Source organism: Podarcis vaucheri (assembly GCF_965113315.1).
Source record: "Podarcis vaucheri genome assembly, chromosome: 10".
NCBI lineage: Eukaryota > Metazoa > Chordata > Lepidosauria > Squamata > Lacertidae > Podarcis > Podarcis vaucheri.
In genome coordinates this window covers 52,203,888-52,227,395 of record NC_138748.1, presented here as the reverse complement: position 1 = coordinate 52,227,395, position 23,508 = coordinate 52,203,888, and the positions used below count along the sequence as shown (strand labels likewise).

Genomic DNA, 23,508 nt, shown 5'->3' with positions numbered 1-23,508 from the left:
CTATTCCTCACAAATAAAAGCATGCACAGTGAGAGAAAAGAACATTGCTGCAGATGCTGTCCTAAGAAGTCAAAGCGACCGGTATTAAGAGCCATAATCATTGCAGAATCCAGCAAGGCAGGGCCAGACAGAGCTGAGGAGAGCAATCAAATGGGCATTCATTTGACAAGCAACTGACTTTCAGCCCAGCCACTACCAAAGCCAGGGCTGGAGAGCCTCCCACCTGTGGGCCATATTTAGCCTGCCAAGACTCTCCATTTGGCCTCCCAAATGGAACCTCAACATGTGCCATTCACAATAGCTGACCTTTGGTGACGAATGATTACAGCCCTCATACTGATCTGGTCTTCAGTTTTCTAGGTATTTTCTTCAGAAAATTAAAGAGATCGTTGTTTTCTCTTGAGAAGAGATTGAGGCGGGGGTGTGTGGAGTTAAGTCATTGTAGCAAGGCGACAGCGGAGGGAAATGGTAGGTGCTAGAAGGGAATTATTCTAGACCCACGTAGCTGGCAGCGTTGCTGCATGTTGCTAACTAATTTCATGGCTCTTTGCCTCAATTTCATCACCTATCAATCAAACGAGAAAATAGTATTTATCTATCCTTCACAAAGCTCCGTTCGTTAATGTTTGTGAAGTTCTCTGAAGGATGAATGCTCCGCAGTGCAGGGCAGAAAAGCGATAGCTTTCTTGGAAACAACGGGGACAAAGAACTTCATTAGTTTAAAAAACGAAGTGTGAGGGGGAAATTGGTGTTTTGGTTATAACCTGGTGGTGTCAGGTAAGTGGAAGTGTTTTCAGTCTTCCTTTCTTTGGGGTTTCTCTTCCCGTTGCTGTGAATAATACGGCATGGACGCAGTTAGAGACAGTGTAACAGTGCATAGTTAAACTATGGAACTCATTTCCTCAGGAGGAAGCAATAGCCATCAACTTGGGTGAGACAAAGTCAGGAAGGATGAGGCTGCCAATGGCTATTAGCCATGATGGCTGTGCTCTACTTCTGAATAATAATAATAATAATAATTTATTATTTATACCCTGCCCATCTGGCTGGGTTTCCCCAGCCACTCTGGGCAGCTTCCAACAAAATATTAAAATACTGTAGTCTGTTAAACATTAAAAGTTTCAGTAAACAGGGCTGCCTTCAGATGGCTTCTAAAAGTCTGGTAATTGTTTTTCTCTTTGACATCTGGTGGGAGGGCGTTCCACAAGGTGGGTGCCACTACCGAGAAGGCCCTCTGCCTGGTTCCCTGTAACTTCACTTCTCGCTGTGAGGGAACCACCAGAAGGCCCTCAGCACTGGACCTCAGCGTCCGGGCAGAATGATGGGGGTGGAGACGCTTCTTCAGGTATACAGGACTGAGGCCGTTTAGGGCTTTAAAGGTCAGCACCAACACTTTGAATTGTGCTCAGAAACGTACTGGGATACTGAATACCAGTTGCTGGAAAGCACAGGAGGGGAAGGGTCCTCTTGTGATCAAATCCTGCTCCCTGGTTTCCCACAGGCATCTGGTGGGCCATTGTGAAAACTGTGGACTAGATGAGATGTGGGCCTGATCTGGCAGGCTTTTCTTATTTTCCTGTGTTCCCAGAACATGGCAATCGGAGATAGACTGCCTCTGAATATGGAGGCTGTATTTAGCTGTCACAGTTTAACCACCTTTATAGAGCTTTCCTTTGTAAATTTCGCCAGTTCTCTCTAAAAAAAGGAAGGTTATTTATGCGAATGGACATCACCCCTCTGGTAGGCATATGAATTCCTTGTGGCAAGCGTGCTATTTGAAGTAGGATGTCCTTTTAAAAAACCACAATTGTTATAGAAACTGCTTTTAATAAAAAACTGAATAAATGAAAGGACTTTGCAAACAACCTTTCACTCCCTTGGGAATGGAAAGGCATCTTTGCACATTGTACTCCATGCTCAGTGTGCCTAAATTTGCCTTATCCACAAAGCAGAAACGCATCAGTGCTACTTCTGCTGGTTTAAGGTTTTCTGATTTGAGGCCATGCCTTTGGTGAAGAGAAATGGCAGCAAGCTGATCAAAGCTGGGCATCGCATAACAACAGTCGGGGAGGTGCTAAAATAAATAAAAAGCAGTGATAATAATTGTTACATAACTTTTCAGAGGGTCACAAAACAAAATGTGTTCTCTCAACCATAATCTGTGCTTACGGCTTTATATAAAAAATAAAAAAATGAATAGCAGCTGAGCTGAGAGACCAACAACAGAAAGGCACCCAGTGGTGATCTCTTCAGAGGAGGGGTTTTGCTCTGAGGGAGAATTAAGGGACTGAGCCAAGTGAGTTAGTGCCTCTGCGCTGGATGTTACTCATAGAAACCTACCTTGGAGCTGGGTCTGCAACAATATGTGAGTGGTTTAAAATATCTCTGAGATTACTGAATAAATTACCTTCAGGTCCAAAGCAGTTAAGGGGAGCCACTATGCTGGAGTTGATAGAGAGCTGGAAAGAGGCCAGGGCCAGGGTTGCCAACTTTTCCTCACTGGCTCCTGTTCCTCCACCTTTAATTTACCGCACAATAAATGTTTATATTCATACCACGAAGAGCTCCACATGCTGATTTCTGAAAATCAAGCTGCTGTAAAAAGGAACAACAACAGAACAGGTTTGACAACATGCATTTAATTGCCTTATTATTAAATTTGGAATTGGGGGGGGAAACGCTGAGGAGCAAACTACTTTTTCCCCTCCTGGTCAGCTGGCAATCCTAGCCAGGAAAGTCATTCATCAGCACACATTTTCACAAGCGATGTTACAAATGTACACTTGTAATTAAGCCTCTCTGTACTCAGTAGAGTTTTTACTTTTGAGTAAACATGCATGAGATCAGAATGTATGGAATTTTGCTTCGTTTCAAATACATCCTCTCAAAACATTGTGAATGCTGTATAGGAAGCTGTTGATTTTTTTGGTGTGTGTTTTTAAGAAACATTGTTTTTAGTCAATATAGATTTCTCATTTGCTTTACAGATGTGGAAAAAGCAAAAGCTGTTGAACTGTTATTTGTGAAGACTTCATGAAAGTCGCTGCAGACAGAACATTCCAGGGTAAGCAAGAAATCAAGTGAATGAAATACAGTATTTAAAGCAAAGCAAGGGCAAGACAAAGTAAGTCAATTTATTATCCGTTATCAAGTAATAATAATAATAATAATAATAATAATAATAGACAATATATTTAAATGGTGACTTGTCCCTTCGTTTGAGGAGTCTCATGTAATAACGGCACCAAATATTATGGTCGATCATTATTTCAGTATTTCCACATCTTTCACAATCCAAGAATGAGTTAATAGGACAAACGTTAAAAATGAGCACAAGTGCTTATCTATGCTGAAATCGGGACAAGAAATTTTATTTATTTACTCATTTATTGAAGTTGTATACCGCCCTATACCCGTAGGTCTCAGGGCAGTTCACAGAACAAAATCAAATTGTAAAACCACAAAATATATAATCAAAATAAAAACAACAACCCAATAACATCCCCGCCCCCCCCCCCCGGTAAAGAAATGCACTTTAAAGGGAAAGGTAGACAGCTGGTGAAGTGCGCAGAGCTTGCATGTCTAGATGACAAGGTGAAAATGAAGACTGCAAAATACTCATTGTTTGCAAATGCTTTACAAACTTGGCCTTGAAGGTGGCTGGCAGGGAGCTCACACGACTTCCTTTAGAGTAACTCCACACCCAGCAATTGCTTTCATACAGACAGCATGCTTGCACCAAAGATTCATTGCTGCCACACTTGTGTTTTCCGCAACAAACACCCCCATTGTGAACTGCAGATACGTGACCTGTGTGCTCACCCCTGGGAGCTCAGGGGGGGTCACAGCTCCCCAAAATAGCCACAGAGGGATGTTTTAGGGGCTGCCTTTGCGGAGTCCAGGGAAGCATGGGCGTAGCTAAGGGGGACAATCCTGCCCATGCAGATTTCACCAGAGCTGAAATAGTTAAAGGGACAAGAATTTCTGGGAAAGCTGTTGCCTGCTCAAACTTTGGAACCCTGCAGGGGGACGCTTTGCTTTATTTTTGTTTTCTCCGATCCAGCTAAGAAAACAGTTTGTGCGATGAGGCAAAGTCTCTCGTTTTGCCCCCGGGACTTGTCCTAGCAAGTGAAAAGAACTCGCTCCCCACCCTCACCAGGTCACCAACAAAGAGGAAGGTCATGAGGTTCATCAGGGAATGGCGCGGCTCTTCTGGAGCATCTGGAACATCTGCTCATAGCTTATTGAAGAAGCGACGGTGCTAAGCTAGCAGAATGCCCAAGTTTTGCAGACTTCCGCAAACTGCAAGGAGTGACTGTCAGATATTTGGAGTATGAAGGCCAGGAGCTTGGGATTCCACAGTACCTTGAGTTAGGCTGCTTTCTTCCTAGAAAGAGGGAGCAGGTTGCTACAGTGCAGAGCATTAGTAACCTCTTTGAGCCTTCTGGCTCCAGAATGCTGGTAGAAACCCTGTATGGCAAAGGGTAGCCAATGTGGGGCCCTCTAGATGTTGTTGGACTAGACCTCACATCATGCCTGACCACTGGTCATGTGTTGGTTGGAATGGATGGGGGGTTGGGTTCAACCACATCTGGAAAGCGCCATTTTGGTTACTCTTGCTGTAGGGAGACTGATGGTGTGGGCAAAATATTCTCATTACAACCCCTCTCCCCAAGGAGAGTTGGGGCATGGCAGTGTATCTCCTTGATCATTTTGGGTGCCCCTTTCTGAACCTTTTCCAACTCCTTTTTGAAGCGAGGCGACCAGAGCTCTACACAATATTCCAAATGAATGCAAGGCAGATGCTCTACCACTGAGTTATGGCCTTTCTTCTGTACTTATATGAGGGATCCCAGTGGTCACTCCCTTTTCTAGACCTCCCAGTATGTTTCCTGAGAAGCTTTCTTTGTCTTTAAGGAACACTTGTCCACCATTAATTATAACCTGAAGTGAGGAACTCCAGATAATCTTCAAGGTAACCCCAAACATAGAAACCACTGCACTATCCAGCTAGTCACAGAACTGTAGAGTTGGCAGGGACCACAAGGATCATCTAGTCGAACCCGCTGCAAATGCAGAAATCTTTTTGCCCAACGTGGGACTCAAACGCCCAACCCTGAGATCTCATGCTCTACCAACTGAGCTGCTCAATTATTGTTAGCGCGTCTGTTCTCAGCTACTCTTACTGTTCAACAGCTCTGGAATCTGACTTATCCGCAGGGCCTAAAGCTCTTGCATTCCTCACTTGCTTTTTTCGGAGGGCTTTTTTTATTTCCCTCCGGTTCCTCGCTAAGTTTAAAGAAGGGTCAACTGCAACTTAGTGTTCTGCCTACCGGTATTTTCACCAACAATGAGAAGATATTTTTAGTATCATTCCATGGGACCAATCCTGCTTCATCAACACATTATTATGGGGCTCCTTTAACTTTGGGGTAAGTTTCTTCTCATATTTATGCACGGTTGCCCATGGGTGCTGTGAGGGGCTCAAGCCATACTATGTCTTTTGCACTGGGACATAGATCTTTTCTTCTTCCTCTTCCTCTCCCCTTAAAAGCAACAACGAAGAACTTTCTCAAAGCTTTTCACAGCCAGCTGGGTCTGCTGCAAAGCACAGAGCTGGAAGACTCCAGCCACCTGCCATCTTGATTTGTGGAGGCCCAATCCAGTTACAGTGGAGAGCCAAAGTCCCTCACCCCTGTCCCTCTGAAAGCCACCTAAAATTCACATAAAGCACACTATGTAAACTTTATGTAATTTGTGTCACATGTCTATACCCTGAGTTTTTATGTACATAACATTGCTCCTGGCTGTTGCCATGTTTGGCAAGTGTTTGACACAAATAGTAGATGTTTGTGAGGTGTCAACGAACCATTAGAAGCCTCTTTTGTATGGCTGACAGATATCAGATCACAATATCTGTGGAAGGGGCACTTTTACACAGGACTTTTTTCCCCAGCCAGAACTCACTGGAACTCTGTTCTGGCACCTCTCAGGTGGGCGCCATTGCCATTATAAGAAAACAAGGGAGGGGGCCATGGTGAGTTCCCGCACCTCTTTTTCTAGAAAAATAGCACAAGTGCCACATAACATTCATTCAGCACTTGTGAGAAGTTGAGGTTTCAGTGCAGCACTACCAAATCTCTGGAACTCCCTGCCTATTGATATCAGGCAGACGCCTTTGTTGTACTGCCTTTTGATGCCTGCCAAAACCTGTTTGGTCTCCCCAGACCTGTATTTTTATTGCAGATATCTGTTTTTGAAGCTGTTAACAGCAGTTTCCTTTCCTGAAGGCCCCTCCTCACCGGGAGCTGGCACTGCCTGTGACTGTGTGTGTATTTAATGGCTCTGTTCACAGAGGTCAAAACTGACATATTTTCAGTTCCATTTATGTCAGTGACCTAGAGTTCTATCAAATTCTGCCTTTTTGCTTATGCTTCAGACTTCTGCTTGGGCAATGGAACGTCTCCTCCTTCTCCCCTACAACTCCCTCCCCCACTCTCAAAATGGGGCTGGGGGTCCCTTTGGATCAGGTTTGGGGGGTCAGGATAGGGGGAGTCCCATTGCATGAGCTGATCACCCTTTGCGCAGTGTTGAATATAACTTCTAGTAAAGCCTGTGCTTAATCTTTCCCATTGCATACCCTCCAACATTTCTCCAATGAAAATAGGGGTGCACTATTCAGTAATAATATAATTGTAATTATATGCCCTTCATCTGACAGGGTTGCCCAAGCCACTGTAAGTGGCTGTCTTTAGATGTCTTCTAAATGTTGTATAGTTACTTATCTCCTTGGCTCGGGGGTCGCATAACTCTATACCCTCCAACATTTCTCTGATGAAAATAGGGACGTCCTAAGGAAAAGTGGGACATTCCAGGATCAAATCAGAAACCAGGACAGCTTCTGTAAATCTGGGACTGTCCCTGGAAAATAGGGACACTGGGAGGGTCTGTCATTAACATAAATTGCATCATTTTGGCTGGATTGTGGTGACTTCTTCCTTCTTCTTCTTCTTCTTCTTCTTCTTCTTCTTCTTCTTCTTCTTCTTCTGTTTGAGTTTGATACACTCTCTGTTTCTGTCCCATACACTCTCAGAATCCACTGCATAAAGATGGATACCACCCCCTTTTTTTGTTCTGTAAAATGCTCAGAAACAGGACTGATGTGTCATGTAAGATTTCTTCATAACATATCTTTTTTGCCAGTTAAAATTCCATTTGACTCTTCAACAAAAAGGGCAATTTCGTAGAACGAAAGAGATCTGAGTCAACAGTCAACACATTGTAGGAAACAAAAACGAGCTTTGTAAATATTTCCTTTATTCCAAACACATGCAGAGTGCAGCTGCGAGGATTAACATACTTGCACTTTAATCTGTTACGTAGAGCAACTCAGCTTCAAAGCCAAGATGCTTTACCTTCCCAGTGGACCGTGCTGTGACTAGAGGAGAGGTAACATTTCCCCCTAAGACACAAGGCTGTTTTGCACAACATGGTACGATTCCTTAGCATTCATACAGTCTTGCTGAACCATAGTTCCGCTTACTGTGTTGTGCGACCCAAGAAAACTCTTTGGATTACTTCCGGATTTCCAAACGTTTCTGGATGAGTGATGTTGAGACTAACCAGGACTGGTCTGAGTCATTTTGCTTCCTGGGCCAAAGGGCAAGATCCACAGATTGAGGAGCACACAGGGTAGGCTGGGAGTACCCCTCTGCCAAGATCTACACAAGCCTGGGGCTGACGTGGTTCTTCCAACGACGGAATTAGAGTCAACAACAAAGCTCAACAACTTTCTTTTTAAAAGTACTTTTTGTGTCTGGATTTTTACTTTTTGGAATATGGTGACCCTACAACAGAGCCCATATAGAACTGGAGTCAGAAGGCTCTTCCTCTTGGCTCAGGGAACCAAGTGCCTCCCTCCTATTACGAGTATGATTAGACTAATGTTCATGAAAATAGCAATAAGTGTTGAGGGGTTACTAGTATCAATTATTATTTTCTACCTCCAGGGGGTTGGACTAGATGACCCCTGGGTTCCCTCCCAACTCTACAATGCCATGATTATTTCATTTTGTTTTATTGCTGCAACAGCAATGGGCTGTTTCTATGGGCTTCAGTGTGCTGGAGTGTGTCTCCAGAATGGCACTCATCAATTTATTGACTACAGCTATCATGCCTAATCTTACAAGTTACTTCATTATAAATGAAGGGGAGCAGAAAATCAACTTAAAAAAAAAAAAAAAGATAAATGGGCTTCCTTTATTACTTTCCGGAGTTCTATATACAGAGAGACTGAAAGAGGAAGCAATACTTCTCATTAACTGTGACATCCATTCAGCTTTGATGAATGGATGTATTGGCTGTGTCCTTTCCTATTCATAGTGGTACATAATGAGAATGAATTACTGGCTGATAATTTGATGTATAAATATTGCATTTAAATGTGTTAATGTCTTGGGTTGGTGTGTTTTTTTAAAAGAATTGGCACGCACACAAGATGTGAGCTGTAACGTTTTAACCAACAATAAGCTAGAAACAAATACTTTAGGTGCGCAATGGTCCCCCAGCCACCTGGTGCTCGGGTAGTTTACAAAGCACCATAAAAATGTTTGCGGTGCTTAATGTGCAGTAATTTTAAAAGCATATGCATGTGCTTAAACACATGTTTAAAGGGAAATGGGGCAGGGCGGAGAAGGAACACTAATGTTTAAAACACCCGGAGGATACAATTTGTTTCCAGGTGAGGAAGAAAGAGGGATAACGGGAGGGGAAGGGCTAGGACAGTCCCACTCCTGAGAGCCCGGAGAACTGTTGCCAGTTAATGTAGACAATACTGAGCTAGGGAGGCTCATCATCCACTCATTTGTAGAACTGGGTTGGTGAAAGGGTTAAGCATGGCAGATAATCCCCCTGAAAGTGGTGCTCTTCTCCCACATTAATGCAAATATAGGTTGGAGAGCTGTGCGCTTGCTTCATAACATCCCGTCCCAACCTCTAAGGGTCTCTTTGGAAACGCTCTTCTTTCTTTTTAAAGCTAGGCTGATTTGAGGGATCAGGAAGAACCTCTACGGTGATTCAAGTCACACCTCCGCCCCACAAACCTTTGACACCTGAAGGCTCTTCCAGAGGACCACACAGGCCATGGGGAAATCGAAGAAGAACGAGGAAGCTGTCTTTCTGAGGAAGAAGATCACCCTCTTGAGAGCTTTCTCGCTCCTCATAGGGAGCATGGTAGGCAGCGGAATATTCATCTCTCCCCAAGGGGTGCTGAAGAACTCCGGCAACGTGGGCCTCTCCTTAGTCGTCTGGTTTGCCTGTGGGATCCTCTCTATGTTTGGTGCGTGGTGAGTTTCTTTCCTCTCCTTTCTCAGCTCTCGGAGGATGAGAAACCCTATTGGGACTGTGTTTCACCCCATCACTTAACGAATTGGTAGCTGCAGTAATGAAATCCGTATTGGCCCAGGACCCAGAACTGAGACAGCATTCTGACTCAACGTTGTTGTTTTTAATATACAGTGGTACCTTGGGTTACAGAAGCTTCAGGTTACAGACGCTTCAGGTTACAGACTCCACTAACCCTGAAATAGTACCTCGGGTTAAGAACTTTGCTTCAGGATGAGCACAGAAATTGCACGGCAGTGGCATATATGCAGCGGGGGGAGGCCCCATTAGCTTAAGTGGTACCTCAGGTTAAGAACAGTTTCAGGTTAAGAACAGACCTCCAGAATGAATTAAGTTCTTAACCCGAGGTACCACTGTATAAATAAAAAAGAATTTCCGTTATAGAAAATAAAGGAGCAAAAGAAAAAAAGAGAGAAAGTGCAAAAATATAATAAAAAGATATAGTATAGTACGTTATATATAATCAGTAACATTTCCATACATTCTTATACAGTGGAACCTTGGTTCCCAAACTTAATCTTTTCCGGGAGTCTGTTTGATTCCCGAAACAGTTCAGGAACCAAGGCACAGCTTGTGATTGGCTGCAGCAACTTCCTGCAGCCAATCAGAATCCACGTCGGGTGTTCAGTTTCCAAAGAACGTTCGAAAACTGGAACAATTACTTCTGGTTTTCATTCATTCGGGAGCCATAACATTCTGCTCCCAAGGCGTTTGGAAGCCAAGGTTCCACTGTATATGTAATATAAATAATAATATTGTCATAATACATATATGATTACAGTGGTGCCTCGCAAGACGAATATAATCCGTTCCGCGAGTCTCTTCGTCTAGTGGTTTTTTCGTCTTGCGAAGCAACCCTATTAGCGGCTTAGCGGCTTAGCGCTATTAGCAGTTTAGCTGCTATTAAAGGCTTAGCGGCTTAGCGGCTAAAAGGCTATTAGCGGCTTAGCGGCTTAGATAAAGGGGGGGAAGCGAAAAAAATCGCCTGGGACTGAACCTGGGACCTTCTGTTGGCAAGGCAATTGCTCTGCCCCTGAGCTGTGCCCTTTTCTGTACACACTCCAACCCTGCCATATCTGTTTTCTGAGATGTACTTGGGCACCTGATGCAACTGAGCAGCCCCTGGTCCCGTGACACCTCCATTGCACATGCAGTGCTGCGAGCCTTTGTTTCTGCCTTGAACTTGGAGCAGGCGCTCCCAAAGCCACATGGGGTTAATGTGTAACTAATCCGAATTAGGATTTTATCAGAAGAACCCTGTGAAAGAGGCACCCCACCCCCATTGCATGATGAAACTGGGAAGGCCATTTCAAAGCCCTTGACCCATAAGATTCCCAAACAGCAGCCTTCCTAACAGGCTCTTGTATCTCAGCCTCCTAACATCCTGGATAGCTCAGTCGGTAGAGCATGAGGCTCTTCGTCTCAGGGTTGTGGGTTTGAGCCCCAGGTTGGGCAAAAGATTCCCGCATTGCAGGGGGTTGGACTAGAGGAGCCTTGTGGTCCCTTCCAGCTCTACAGTTCTATGAATCTTATGTATTTCAGCGTAACTATCTGTTATGTACTGAGTTGAATAGGATCCAAACTGCAGCAGTCTGATTGGTCCTAGAACAATAGGATCCAAAATGCAGCAGTCTGATTGGTCCTAGAACAATAGGATTCAGAATGCAGCAGTCTGATTGGTCCTAGAACAATGCAGCAGTATGATTGGTTGGCAGGAACCACCCAATCCTGCTCCAGATAGAAGTGAATCCACAACCTGATTGGCTTACAGTAGAATTCCGGAATTAGCCAATCATGTGCAGCCCATTGTGTAAATAATGTATATAAAGCAGATACTGTGAGGGGACTTTCTTTCATTCCTCCTCACCACTATGAGCTGAATAAAGAGCATGAAATCACTTTGCGACTCTGAGTGTATTTCACTATCCCACCTGGGAAGTCTGAGAGGGGCATGTCCCCTCTCCACCTGCAAGTCCCAGAACTCATGTGATACTTACACAGCAAGGGGGAGGAAACTGTGATTCTCCAGCTATTGCCCAACAACAACTCCCATCAGCTCTGGACCTTTGGCAATGCTGGCTGGGCTGAGAGGAGTTTTAGTCCCACAAGAACTGGAGGGCCACGGGTCCCCATTCCTGCTACAGAGCAATGTCGTTTCTGTGGGGTCTTTTAATTACATAACCCCACCAGTCAGCTCAAATGTCCCTAGTATCTGCCACCTTAACTGAAGATGCCAAGGACTGAACATAGGACCTCTGTCTTCAGAATGCGTGCCTGTGTACATACCATACATTTAAATCATATTTAAATCACATGGCTTCCCCCCTCCCCCGAATCATGGGAACTTTCGTTCTGTGAGGGGATAAACAACAGTTCCGAGGATTTCTGTGGGGGGAGGGGATTGATGTGCTTTGAATGTGCTTTAAATACAGTGGTACCTCGGGTTAAGTACTTAATTCATTCCGGAGGTCTGTTCTTAACCTGAAACTGTTCTTAACCTGAAGCACCACTTTAGCTAATGGGGCCTTCTGCTGCTGGCCGCCGCTGCACGATTTCTGTTCTCATCCTGAAGCAAAGTTCTTAACCTGAGGTACTATTTCTGGGTTAGCAGAGTATGTAACCTGAAGCGTATGTAACCCGAGGTACCACTGTATATGATTTGTACACAGCCGTGGCCCCTCTCATAGTTGTCAACTTTTCCCTTTAGGAATCCTATTCAGAATAAGGGAATTTCCCTTAAAAAAAGGGAAACGTTGACAGCTATGGCCCCTCTTCTGCAAAAGGGGATATAAACGGCCTCAGTCCTGTATACCTGAAGGAGTGTCTCCACCCCCATCATCCAGCCCAGACACTGAGGTCCAGCGCTGAGGGCCTTCTGGCGGTTCCCTTGCTGCAAGAAGTGAGGTTACAGGGAACCAGGCAGAGGGCCTTCTCAGTAGTGACGCCTGCCCTGTGGAACACACTCCCATCAGATGTCAGCTAGTCATGCTGGTGTTTTGCAAAAAGAAACAAACAAACAAAAATAAAAAACACTCTACCCAGTGGCTTTTTAACAGCACTTTTTCACCAAAGAGAACTGAGAGTAAACCATGAGAGCCAAAATGGAGCCCTCCTCCCATCTGCCCTACAAGAAATTGGAAGCGAAGGCTACAATCATATACTTAATTTCCAGGGTCTCAATGGGGCTTACTTTTCAATAGACATGTATAGAATTACCCTGTAAAAAATCCCAAAAGCAATCAACTTTCAATGGAAGTGTTCTCCAATGATAAATACAGGGGGTTGTGATTCTGTCTGAATGGCCTCAAAACATGAGTTTGCCAGCTGAAGTTTAGGATAAAAATAACCCAGGCTAAAATCTAAGAAAGCTGTTTTTTGACCATATGGTTCCATTGTGGGTGCACATATGGAGTCATCATGGATTTTTCACAGCCTCCAGGTTCAAGTTCAGGTTGTCAATATTGATCATTCCTAATGTCATAATTTCCATGGGCGGCTGAAATGGCTGCACAAACACTTCATGCAGATATGGGTCATTCTGGTTTCCCTAGTTTCAGTAGCTCTCTGACACTCTGAAGGCTGCAATCCTTGGCAAATGTACTAGGGAGGAAAAATGCCAAAGAGTCTTGTGGCACCTTGAAGATGAACAGGTTTTTATGATTGCCTTTGCCAACTAATAATAATAATTTTATTATTACGGTCAAAGACCAGTTCAAAAATGTATGAGGAATGACTCTTCACCACTGCAGTAATTAGGGATGACTAGGGAGCAAGGTCCTTTGAACTCAACAGAACTTACGTCTGAATAAAAAGGGTTTAGGGGCACTTGAAGTGAAACCTCAGTATGACAGCTCTCTGTGTGCATCTTCTACTGATACACAGAGATAGTGGTGGGAACATAGGAAGCGGTCTTAAACTGCGTGAGACCATTGGCCCATCTCGGGGCTGGATTAAGCATTAAGCAAAATAAGTCTGTGCTTAGGGCATCAAGGGAAGGGCTCACCACACAAATCTTCCATCTGCTGGATTTTTAACATTAACGGTCACAAATGAAGCAGGGACTTGAACCCCTGTTTAAAGTCTAGTGCCTTATCCACTACAGAAGGCTTTGCAATCTGGGTGACTCTAAGTGAGGGTTTTCACGAGGGTCCTATTTTCCTCTGTCATGGACACAACATCACAGGATACCAATAGCCCATCAATGCGTGAAGTGAAGGAAAACTCTTTAGGATGGTTTGCTTACACTCTTTCCTACCTGAACACTTCCAGGTGCTCTGTGTTATGCTGAACTTGGCACCCGGATCACAAAGTCTGGAGCCCATTACATCTATATCTTGGAGACCCTGGGCCCTCTGCCAGGGTTCTTGTTCCTATGGGCAGAATACTTTGCTATAAGGTAAGCTTTTCCATCTGCAACCTGCTATAAACTTAAAGGTGAGGTCGGAATGCTTCGAACCATGTGGCGCAGTTGTGTATATAATCTATGCCTTTAAATGTCAGTGAGAGAAACTGCGCATGTAAGAAGCAGATATTAAAGGCAGTCCAGGCAAATGACCGCCTGATATTTCTGGGTGAATGGCAGCTGTTCATAAATAACTGAAGTTTGTGTCCTGCCTTTCTCTGAGTTGTGTCAGCTTGGCCCATCAGGAATAGCAGCCCAGATGAACTAGGCCAGGGGCAGATAACTCTTTTCAGCCCTAGAGACATATTCCCTCCTGAGCGATTTCCAGGGGACACAGAAAACAGTTTAAATAAGCCAACTGCCCAGTTTCCTTGACTTTGCAGGAATGTGGCATCTTTGCATGGAAAAAATAAGAGTTTTCTTGAGCTCTTGTCACAGAATGCATAAGCCAGTTTTCCCTTCCAGGCCAGCCAACAGTGCAGTTGTTGCACTGGCATTTGGACGCTACATCCTGGACCCCTTTTTCGCACCCTGTGGCGCTCCACTTCTGGCTGTGAAACTTGTTGCTCTTCTTGGCTACTGTAAGTACGAAGCAGGAACTGTGCCCCATTTATTTCCTTGGGATGCGATTCAGTCAAATCAATGGGAGTCTTATTATTAATTTCATATTCTGAATTCATCAGCTGAACTAGATAGTCCCAGCGTGCAGATCAAATGCCTTTTTTACCCTCTCTAATCCAGACATTGTCCTAATCCTGAACTCTTGGAGTGTCAGCTGGAGTGCCAGGCTTCTGACCTTCTTGTCCATCGTCAAGTTGGTAGCTCTCACTCTCATCATCGTCCCAGGAATGATACTTTTAGCTCAAGGTAATGCATTATTCTCATTGTTATTAGCTATAAAACATCACCACCATCAAAATGCAAGGACTTGCCTCCAGAAAATATTATAGCCTCCATATATTCTGCCCTGAGGGCTGCCTCCCCCCACACTTGAGTGACAACAGTGGTCAGAGTCTGAAGTTGGGTGGGTGGGTATAAGAAACGGGGCCTTTTCATTTGTGGCACCTGCTTTGCAGAATTTCATCCCTAAGGAAGTCTGCTAAGAGCTCAGGCAGAATGTTTCCTGCCCCCTATTACATTCTAACTGATCTTTTAAAGTGGAAATTTCATGGGTTGAACGTGGAGACTTTTCTGCATCCAAAGTATATGCTGTACTCCTGAACCATATCTCAAAGATGTATATGGTAAAACGAAGCCTGTTTACATGCTCATCTATCTTAGGAACGTGGCTATGTTTATCATACTTTGCTTTCTAACTGTATGGTTTTCTTTAGGCCATACAGAAAATTTCCAGGATGCTTTCAATGCTCAGACCCTCGCTTTGGACAAGCTTCCTTTGGCTTTTTATGCAGGGATGTTTGCCTATTCAGGATGGTATGCATAAACGACATCCATTTTTAAGACAGTCACTTCTAAACTGTCAGGGCCACTGAAGTCTGTTCCATTCCCTCCCACGATGCAGGTTTCAAACTAGTTTTGTGCGAGAAGAACTAGTGAAGCCAGAGCGGTGAGTCAAAAGACCAGTTTAAAAAGATCTGCATTTGACCCTGCTTAATGTTTTTCTGTGCCTAGGACTTGCTGATCGTATGGTTGGCGGTTCGAATCCCCGCGGCGGGGTGCGCTGCCGTCGTTCGGTCCCAGCTCCTGCCCACCTAGCACTTTGAAAGCACCCCTAAGTGCAAGTAGATAAATAGGGACTGCTTTCTAGCAGGAAGGTAATGGCATTTCCGTACACTGCGCTGGTGCTGGCTCACCAGAGCAGCTTCGTCACGCTGGCCACGTGACCCGGAAGTGTCTGCGGACAGCACTGGCTCCCGGCCTCTTAAGCAAGATGGGCGCGCAACCCCAGAGTCAGTCACGACTGGCCCGTACGGGCAGGGGTACCTTTGAAGAAGAAGAAGAGTTTGGATTTGATATCCCGCCTTTCACTCCCCTTCAGGAGTCTCAAAGCGGCTAACAATCTCCTTTCCCTTCCTCCCCCACAACAAACACTCTGTGAGGTGAGTGGGGCTGAGAGACTTCAAAGAAGTGTGACTGGCCCAAGGTCACCCAGCAGCTGCATGTGGAGGAGCGGAGACGCGAACCCGGTTCCCCAGATTACGAGACTACCGCTCTTAACCACTACACTCTTTACCTTTACCTTTAATGTTTTTCTGATGCTGTTTTGAATAGGGATGGATTATTCCATAGGCTAACAAGGCACAGGCTTCATATATATAATAAAATAACAATACAATGAAATTTTGCATTTACATGGGAACAGTTGTACTGACGATCCTTTTCTCTCCCCCTCCCCATTTTGTTTGTAGAAATATCCCTCTGGCAGTGATTGTGTCTGTGATCACTGTGATTGTGGGTTATATGCTTACTAATGTTTCCTATTACACGGTACTGACAGCAGCAGATGTTCTGGCCTCCCAGGCAGTAGCTGTGGTGAGTCGAAAGCCAATGTTGTAGTTAATATCAGAATTATTCCCCTTCTTCCCCAAGAGGGTTCAGTTTTCAGTAGATGGAGGGGAGAGGACTGGAATGTAAGCCAGTGGCAATTAAATTCAGCCTCTGCAGAATTGTTTGGAGGAGTTGTTTGGTCATCGAGATGTCTCAGAAGAGCAACCCATTGTATGTGTGCCACCCCAGTCTCTGAGCAGTGCGAGATTCCGGGGGTTCCAGGGTTCAGTTTCCTTGGAATGAGGGTCAGCAGAGACCGTGGTGTCTTTATGATAGAGAGTTTATTTACACATATAGACAACCTGAGACTATGATGGAGCAGCTCACAGCATTAACAGCCCAACATACAAACAGGCATTATTTTAGGGGGAATTGCTTTGAAGAAATGTATATATTAGGCAAAACTGCGAGGAACACATCTATTAGGAGAAATTTGCATTAAAATGCTGGTGAATTTCCAGGAGGACTTCTATATATATCTATAAAAGAATTCTCAAAGGAATGCGTAAATGTGGAGAGCTGAATAAGAGACTGAAAATTTGTTGGAAGAAATTTAAAGACTACTTAAAGAAATATTGTAAAATTAATGAATGTTAGAAAGATGTTGGAAAGAAATTAAGTGGTTTCCAGCTGTAATGCTTTAGGAGATATGAAAAAGGGATTATAAATGGGTAAAAGTTCTATGGTAAGGATTTGCTGAACCAACAAATCGAATTGGAATACAAAGAAGGGAAGTACGAGGTCGGAGGAAATAAGGATATGGAAGTTATATTATTGAAAATTAATGTGTGTTTTTTAATTGTTTATTATTTTGTATGTTTATTTTTTATTTTTTTTATATCCTAAAAATTCTCAATAAATATCTTTTTTAAAAAAATATAAAAAAATAAGAGACTGAAAATTTGAGAAACTGGAATGGACCGATTCACCCATCCCCAGTTCAGTCCTTCATAAGCTGGGAGAAGGGAATCTGTGGCCCTTCAGATGTTGTTGGACTTCAGCTCCCAGCAGCCTTGCCTATTGGTGGTGCTGATGCAAGTCCCCTCACAGATCTACAGTTCCCTGAGAGATTTAAGAGTCAACCCCTCTTCCCAGGGAGCTCTGGGAATTGTAGCTCTGTGAATGGAATTAGGGTCTCCTAACAACTTTCATTGCCCTTTACAAACTACAGTTTCCAGGGCTCTTTGGGGGAAGCCATGACTATTTAAAGTGGCATGGTGATGCTTTAAATATATGTCTCCAGCTGCTTTGGGACTACAGTTTCCATCCTCCTTGACCACTGGTATGATGGGAGCTGGAGTACAAAAGCTGCTGGAGACCCAAGTTTGGGAAAACCATAGTGCTGTTAGGGCCTTGTAATAATGTCTCTATGCCTTTTGTAAAATGAATAAGACAAGAGAAAATCAGGGATTTGGGAGGCATGGAGAACAACAAGTAAATATGAAATCAGAATGAAACAGAGCTCCGTAGCATATCACGCCTGCTTTCACTGAAGGCCACTCAGTGGTTTTCCTTCACCAGTAATTATAAACCTCACATTTCTGAACACAAACATGCCTTTTCTTCCAGAGCTTTGCACACAAAGCTTGCCGGAGTGTTATCTCAATGGTGCCTATCTTGGTTTCCTTGTCTTGCTTTGGGACAATGAATGGGGGAATCTTTACATTTTCAAGGTCAGTGTCCTCTTTTTTTAATCTTGTTGAAGGATGAACTACATGCTACATATCAGGGCTGGGGGATATGTGCCCCTCCAGTTGGTGCTGGACTATAGCTCCCATCCCCCCTGACCATTTGCTGTTCTGGCTGGGGCTGATGGGCGTTGTAGTCCAATAACATCTGGAGGGCCAAAGCATGAAACTGAGGAAGAGAACCCCAGCGCTGAGCATCTCTACTAGAGGTTCCCTACCTATGCAGACTAATTCATTGCGTTCTTTCACTGCTTATTTGTTTTCTCCTTCTAGGACCTTGTTTGTGGCTTCACGAGAAGGGCAATGGCCTCCCCTCTTCTCCATGATCCATATTCAAAGACATACACCCCTACCAGCAGTCATGTTGATGGTAAGGATATGGGTTGACTCCATCCTAGTCATTCTTAGAGTAGACCCACTGAAATGTTTAAGATACCCATGAGTAATTTAAGGACTGTCAGTCTCAATGGGCTTACTCTAAAAGGCTGTGTACACATTACTGGCTTAAAATGCAGCTAGGTCATTCTTTTTCTCAATTAAGATTGAAGCTGGTTTTCAGGGGCAGGGTGCAGTATTTCCTAAGAAACTACAGGATATTTATTCCGGCTAACGTTTTGTGCACACTGCTTCCCACACCAGGAGTGGAAGCGCACTGGGTGCACAGAAAATGGGAGTGTGTACACAAACTTGCAGTCCAGCAACATCTGAAAGGCCACAAGTTCCCCATCCCTGTTCTAGGTTTTCAGCTACATCTGTGTGTTCAGTCTGAGATGGTGGTTTACTAAATCTATTTCACCTCCTTCTACACCCCTCAGTTTCCTTTGGTCACAGCCATGATCTGTGTTGGAGATATCTACCACCTGCTGAACTTCTTCAGCTTCTCCCGGTGGCTCTTCATAGGATTAGCCACCCTTGGGCTGATAGTTCACCGCTGCCGTCATCCTGAGATAACAAGCCCATTCAAGGTAAGGGTTTGGCTAGCCTGTTTTCTCCCATGATTCTCCCTCTGTTGCTCTTTATTTTAGACCGGGTATGTACTTAGACCCATCTCTCTGTGCTAATAAGTAAGAGTAAGTAGTTAAGAGCTGGAGCTGTGAGCCAAGTGATCCCTGGTTCAGATTCCACCTCAGAGTATACCCAACAAATATCACACCCATCAACAACTGATCAGAAACAGTGTTAAGTGGTTAAAAAGAAATAGGTGACCTATGTTCAGCCCTCCAACTCAGACATTTTAAAAGGCAATTCATATAGTGCTCCATATTTCAAAGAAACCTCTGAGCAGTTTAGAGCATCATACGGCATCTCTGAGCTGTTTACAGCATCTTGTGATCTCAAGCCAGGCACACTCCCTCTCAGCCTGACTGGGTGTTGTTGCGAGGATAAAATGGGGGGGGGGGGCAGAATAGGGATGGAAGGATCTGTCAATTTTGCATCTCTCAGTTTCTCATTTATCCATTATTAAATTTAGTTTTCTGTGTTCTGTAGTAATTTGCATTTTTTTTAAAAAAAACCCCTCATGAAAATTCTAAGCATTTTTGGGTAATTTTCTCCTAAGAAGCCCATTTTTCGGTGCACTTTTGCCTAATGTACACACTGTTGCAAGCTATTTCACATAATATAATGGATTTTTGTATGTCATTTTCCCCCAATGTCTTCATTTAATGCACACACTCCCCCAATATGTCCATTTTTGTACACATTGTTCGGAGAAAGTGTGAATTTGAGAGATTCTGCTTTAAATGCATACCGAACTGAATTTCTCCTCTGCCCCTAGGGAGGAGAGCTATGCATGCTGCCCTGTGTTCCTTGAAGGAAGGGTGGTGGGATACAAATAAACAACAAACATGAATTGCTTGTTTGCTTAGAGAAGAAATATTCCCCCTACTTCTAAGGTGTCCCAGGGTGGATTTTCATTATCATTCTTTGGGTGGCCAGATGTGAAAAGAGGACTCCTGTACCTTTAATAGCTGTATAGAAAAAGAAATGTCAGCAGGTGTCTTGCAAGAGAATCTACACCAGCTGAAGTTCCATCTTCTACGTCACTATTAAAGGTGCAAGAGCCCAGGATTCCTTTTTTCACCCGGCTACCTTATTTTCCATATTCAGGAATAACATGCTCTTGGTATGTCTTCATAAAGGTAAAGGTAAAGGTACCCCTGCCCGAACGGGCCAGTCTTGACAGACTGTGGGGTTTGTGCGCCCATCTCACATTTATTGGCCGGGGGCCAGCGCTGTCCGGGGACACTTCCGGGTCACGTGGCCAGCGTGACATCGCTGCTCTGGCGAGCCAGAGCCGCACACGGAACGCCGTTTACCTTCCCGCTGGTAAGCGGTACCTATTTATCTACTTGCACCCGGGGGTGCTTTCGAACTGCTAGGTGGGCAGGCGCTGGGACCGAACAGCGGGAGCGCACCCCGCCGCGGGGATTCGAACCGCCGACCTTTCGATCGGCAAGCCCTAGGCGTTGAGGCTTTAGCCCACAGCGCCACCCGCGTCCCATGTCTTCATAGCCACTACCAAAAGCACTTCGGAAATGCAGGGTATTGCTTTGCTGTTTTTTTAGCCGCTCACAAAACTTAGAAGGGAAAAAACACCAAGAAGAAACCATACAAATTGAATTCGAGAAGACCAGTGCTTATAATATGTACATCTACTGCCGCCTTGTGGACATAAGCCAGAACCCTTATTTCCACACCTTTTAAAGCAAAAGAATGCTTGCATGTCTCATTCATATGGAGCTTCTCTTCTCAAGACTTGGGTGCACAGATTAAGTACATGCAGCTCCTGTGCCCATCTGGAAATAATAATAATCCTTATGCAGATTATTGTTAGGATGCATGGCAGAGGAGAGGAATTTAAAGCTTAAACTCCCAATTACCTTGTTTTCCTCTCAAGGATGTCCCTGTAGAACTCAGGACTTGGACCACACAGTGTGAGGGAAAGCTCTCAATCAGTGTGTTAGATTTCCCCCCACTCACCCAAAGAAACATTTTAATTAGAGTTCTAACAATTACATTCAGTCCTTTGTCATGGGTCAAAGGCCTTTTATTTGCCTTGCAAATACCTCCAGGTATATGCGTCTTTCTCTAGGAGCTTTCATTTTCCTCCAGTCCTCCTTTTGCTTCTCAAATGTTTTGAAACCTGCAAACTTCCTCAGCCTTTCAGGGCCCACTTGTAAAAGTAACTCCACTTTTGGAACTCTTTTTTCCTATCCAGGTTCCTCTCTTCGTTCCTGTTTCCTTTACAATCATTTGCCTTTTCACTGTGGCGATGTCTTTCTACTCGGACCCAATCAATATCAGCATTGGCTGTGCCATGGTTTTAAGTGGGTTTCCCGTTTACTATTTGTTCATCAACAGGTCAATGCCAAAGTGTTGCAGCACCACATTCTGTGAGTAGAAACTGCTGGGTAATTTTGAATGATCATATTCAGTACGGTATTCTTTAAAGATCGCTGCATAGCCAGAGCTTGATCTGGCTGTCGAGAGCTGTATTCCCTCAGGAATGAGGGGGAGATTTATTATTGATTGGTTATCGATGCTTCTTGATTGTGTGTATTGGGGGGGGAACCCGCAAAGCAGCATACAAAAAAGAATAAAATATGAAACTATCAGTAAAAACAGTTACAGACAGATATTTATAACACTCAAAAATAATTAAAAACAACGATAAGCTAAAAGCAGATTAAAAGACACATCAACATTCTATAGCTGGGTCTTCTCTAAACAAAAAATGTCATTCGGCAGGGAGTTCCAGTGTGTGGGTACTGACACACTGAAATATGTGTCCTTACAAATGCGAAACGAGTATTATGGAGTACCCCTAACAGCTCCAGTTGTGTTTCCAATCCTTATTGTGGAATGGAAAAACCCAATACTTTAAAAAAATGCCAGTGTGGAAGACATGGCTGCCGTGGTGTGTTTAATTTGCAGCTTCATTAATTATATTTTTGAGCTTTTTCAAGTTACCTAAGAAAATGCTCTGCTTTTTGAAGGGTTTTTTTGTGTTTGTTTTTACAATGAAATCAATATTTTGAGTTCCTTTGATCAAAGGGGAATTGCAAGAAGCCCAAAGGGAATTGTTACTTGGGAAGGAAAACCAAGAGGAGCACCCTGTACAAGCATTTGAGATTCAAGCTACAAGCCTTATGGCAACTTCGAGAGAGGGAGAAATGGAATTGCAAACTTACCGTCCAATATTATGGGGGCATTTCCAAGTAGCCCTGTTTTGAGCAATCACATAATTATATTAATAATGATGCTAAGCATCCATAAAGTACTTCTGAGAGTTTAACATGCTTACATGTATTATGTCCTTGTAATCCTTACAATAACTTCTTAAGATAAGTCAGTATTAATATCCACGTGTTGCAGATAGGGGGCTGAGGAAGGGATTCAAATCTGTCCATATTTAATTTGTGCCATTTTTGCTTCTTCTTTTTTTATAACCCTAATTCCATCCCATTCTGTTTCCACATTAATTTTTCCAATTTTGGAAGAAACATCATTCGTACTTTAGGAACACCAGAACATGAAATACTTTTGCCCTTATACATCTAACCCCTTACTATTACAGATTCTCTTACACTGAAGCTTCAGATCCTCTTGAAGGTGGTGCAACAAGAAATCAGGACTTACTGAGAAGCATAAAGAGAGCTGGAGGGGTGAACCAGAAGCCTGAACTTCAAAGCTCTGATTTTGCGGTGACTTCTCCTAGCTTATATTTAACGCCACCCTCACAACTCGGAGCATGCCTGCATTGGAGCATCTTCTGCTTCCAGTTTGGTGTTTTCATACCAGATGGAGAGTTCCTGAAAAATCAAAGGCACAGGAAACCCTGTGCAGATGAGTCACACCTTTGACTGTGCAAGCAACAGCCCGTGTGCATCCTGATATTGTCCTCATCTGCCATGCAGATGGGCACGAGAGCATCCGGTCCTTGAAGAAAGACTCCTAGAGATGTGTCTGTCTGAATGCATACGCAATCCCTAAATGCTGGCTGTGTAGAGGCAATACCTATTTGTAGATGTTGAAGTGGTACTGCAGAGCTCTTAGTCATCAAGGTACACAGGCTCATTTTTTAAAAAGTTTGATTTGAGCAGTGTACCTTGGCCAATGATACTTTTTGATGTACTCCAAGATGGACTCTAAAAAACTGAAATAAGCCTTGCTGAAAAAGACGTGTGTGTGATTATAATGGGCATCTTTAGAATGGTAAAGAAGCCCTCCCCAAATCTGAAACTTCTGATTTTGGGGTGTGTGTGTGTGTGTGTGTGTGTGTGTGTGTGTGTGTGTATACACACACACACACACACGTTATTACTGTTATTATTAGTAGTGTGTAAAAGGACAGACACATATAATTCCAAGTGATCATATTGCCTGTTGCAAAGTGGGAGGGAGGAAATTTCCTTTTTGTGAAACTGACTAAACCAGATGCAGCTTTCAAGCAGCCAATTTCACACCTCTTTTGAAATTCATAGTACTGGTAGAATTAAGCATATG

At 43.8% G+C, this 23,508-nt stretch overlaps 1 protein-coding gene across 3 annotated transcripts; it reads left to right on the top strand.

Moving 5' to 3' along the window:
* Positions 1-639: 639 nt before the first annotated feature.
* LOC309542053 (cystine/glutamate transporter-like) lies at positions 640-23,250 on the top strand. Of its 3 annotated transcripts, none has more exons than XM_082240568.1 (14): positions 640-777; positions 2,988-3,124; positions 9,035-9,337; positions 13,672-13,798; positions 14,270-14,385; positions 14,546-14,671; positions 15,139-15,238; positions 15,327-15,371; positions 16,174-16,297; positions 17,882-17,985; positions 18,274-18,370; positions 18,816-18,965; positions 21,221-21,395; positions 22,580-23,250. In XM_082240568.1, exons 3-14 carry the CDS (start codon positions 9,142-9,144, stop codon positions 22,642-22,644), a joined length of 1,425 nt encoding a protein of 474 aa, XP_082096694.1. In that variant the 5' UTR covers positions 640-777; positions 2,988-3,124; positions 9,035-9,141; the 3' UTR covers positions 22,645-23,250. The 3 variants fall into 3 exon arrangements, with proteins under 3 accessions (XP_082096694.1, XP_082096695.1, XP_082096693.1); XM_082240569.1 differs by lacking the exon at positions 640-777 and adding an exon at positions 2,228-2,365 and having other exon boundaries at positions 2,988-3,064; XM_082240567.1 differs by lacking the exon at positions 640-777 and adding an exon at positions 2,228-2,365.
* Positions 23,251-23,508: the final 258 nt, after the last annotated feature.

Coding starts and splice junctions, on each gene's coding strand:
- LOC309542053 (XM_082240568.1), top strand. CDS start 9,142: ATGGGGAAATCGAAGAAGAACGAGGAAGCTGTCTTTCTGAGGAAGAAG. Junction 13,799..14,269: donor GCAGAATACTTTGCTATAAG/GTAAGCTTTTCC, acceptor TTTCCCTTCCAG/GCCAGCCAACAGTGCAGTTG. Junction 15,239..15,326: donor ATGTTTGCCTATTCAGGATG/GTATGCATAAAC, acceptor CCCACGATGCAG/GTTTCAAACTAGTTTTGTGC.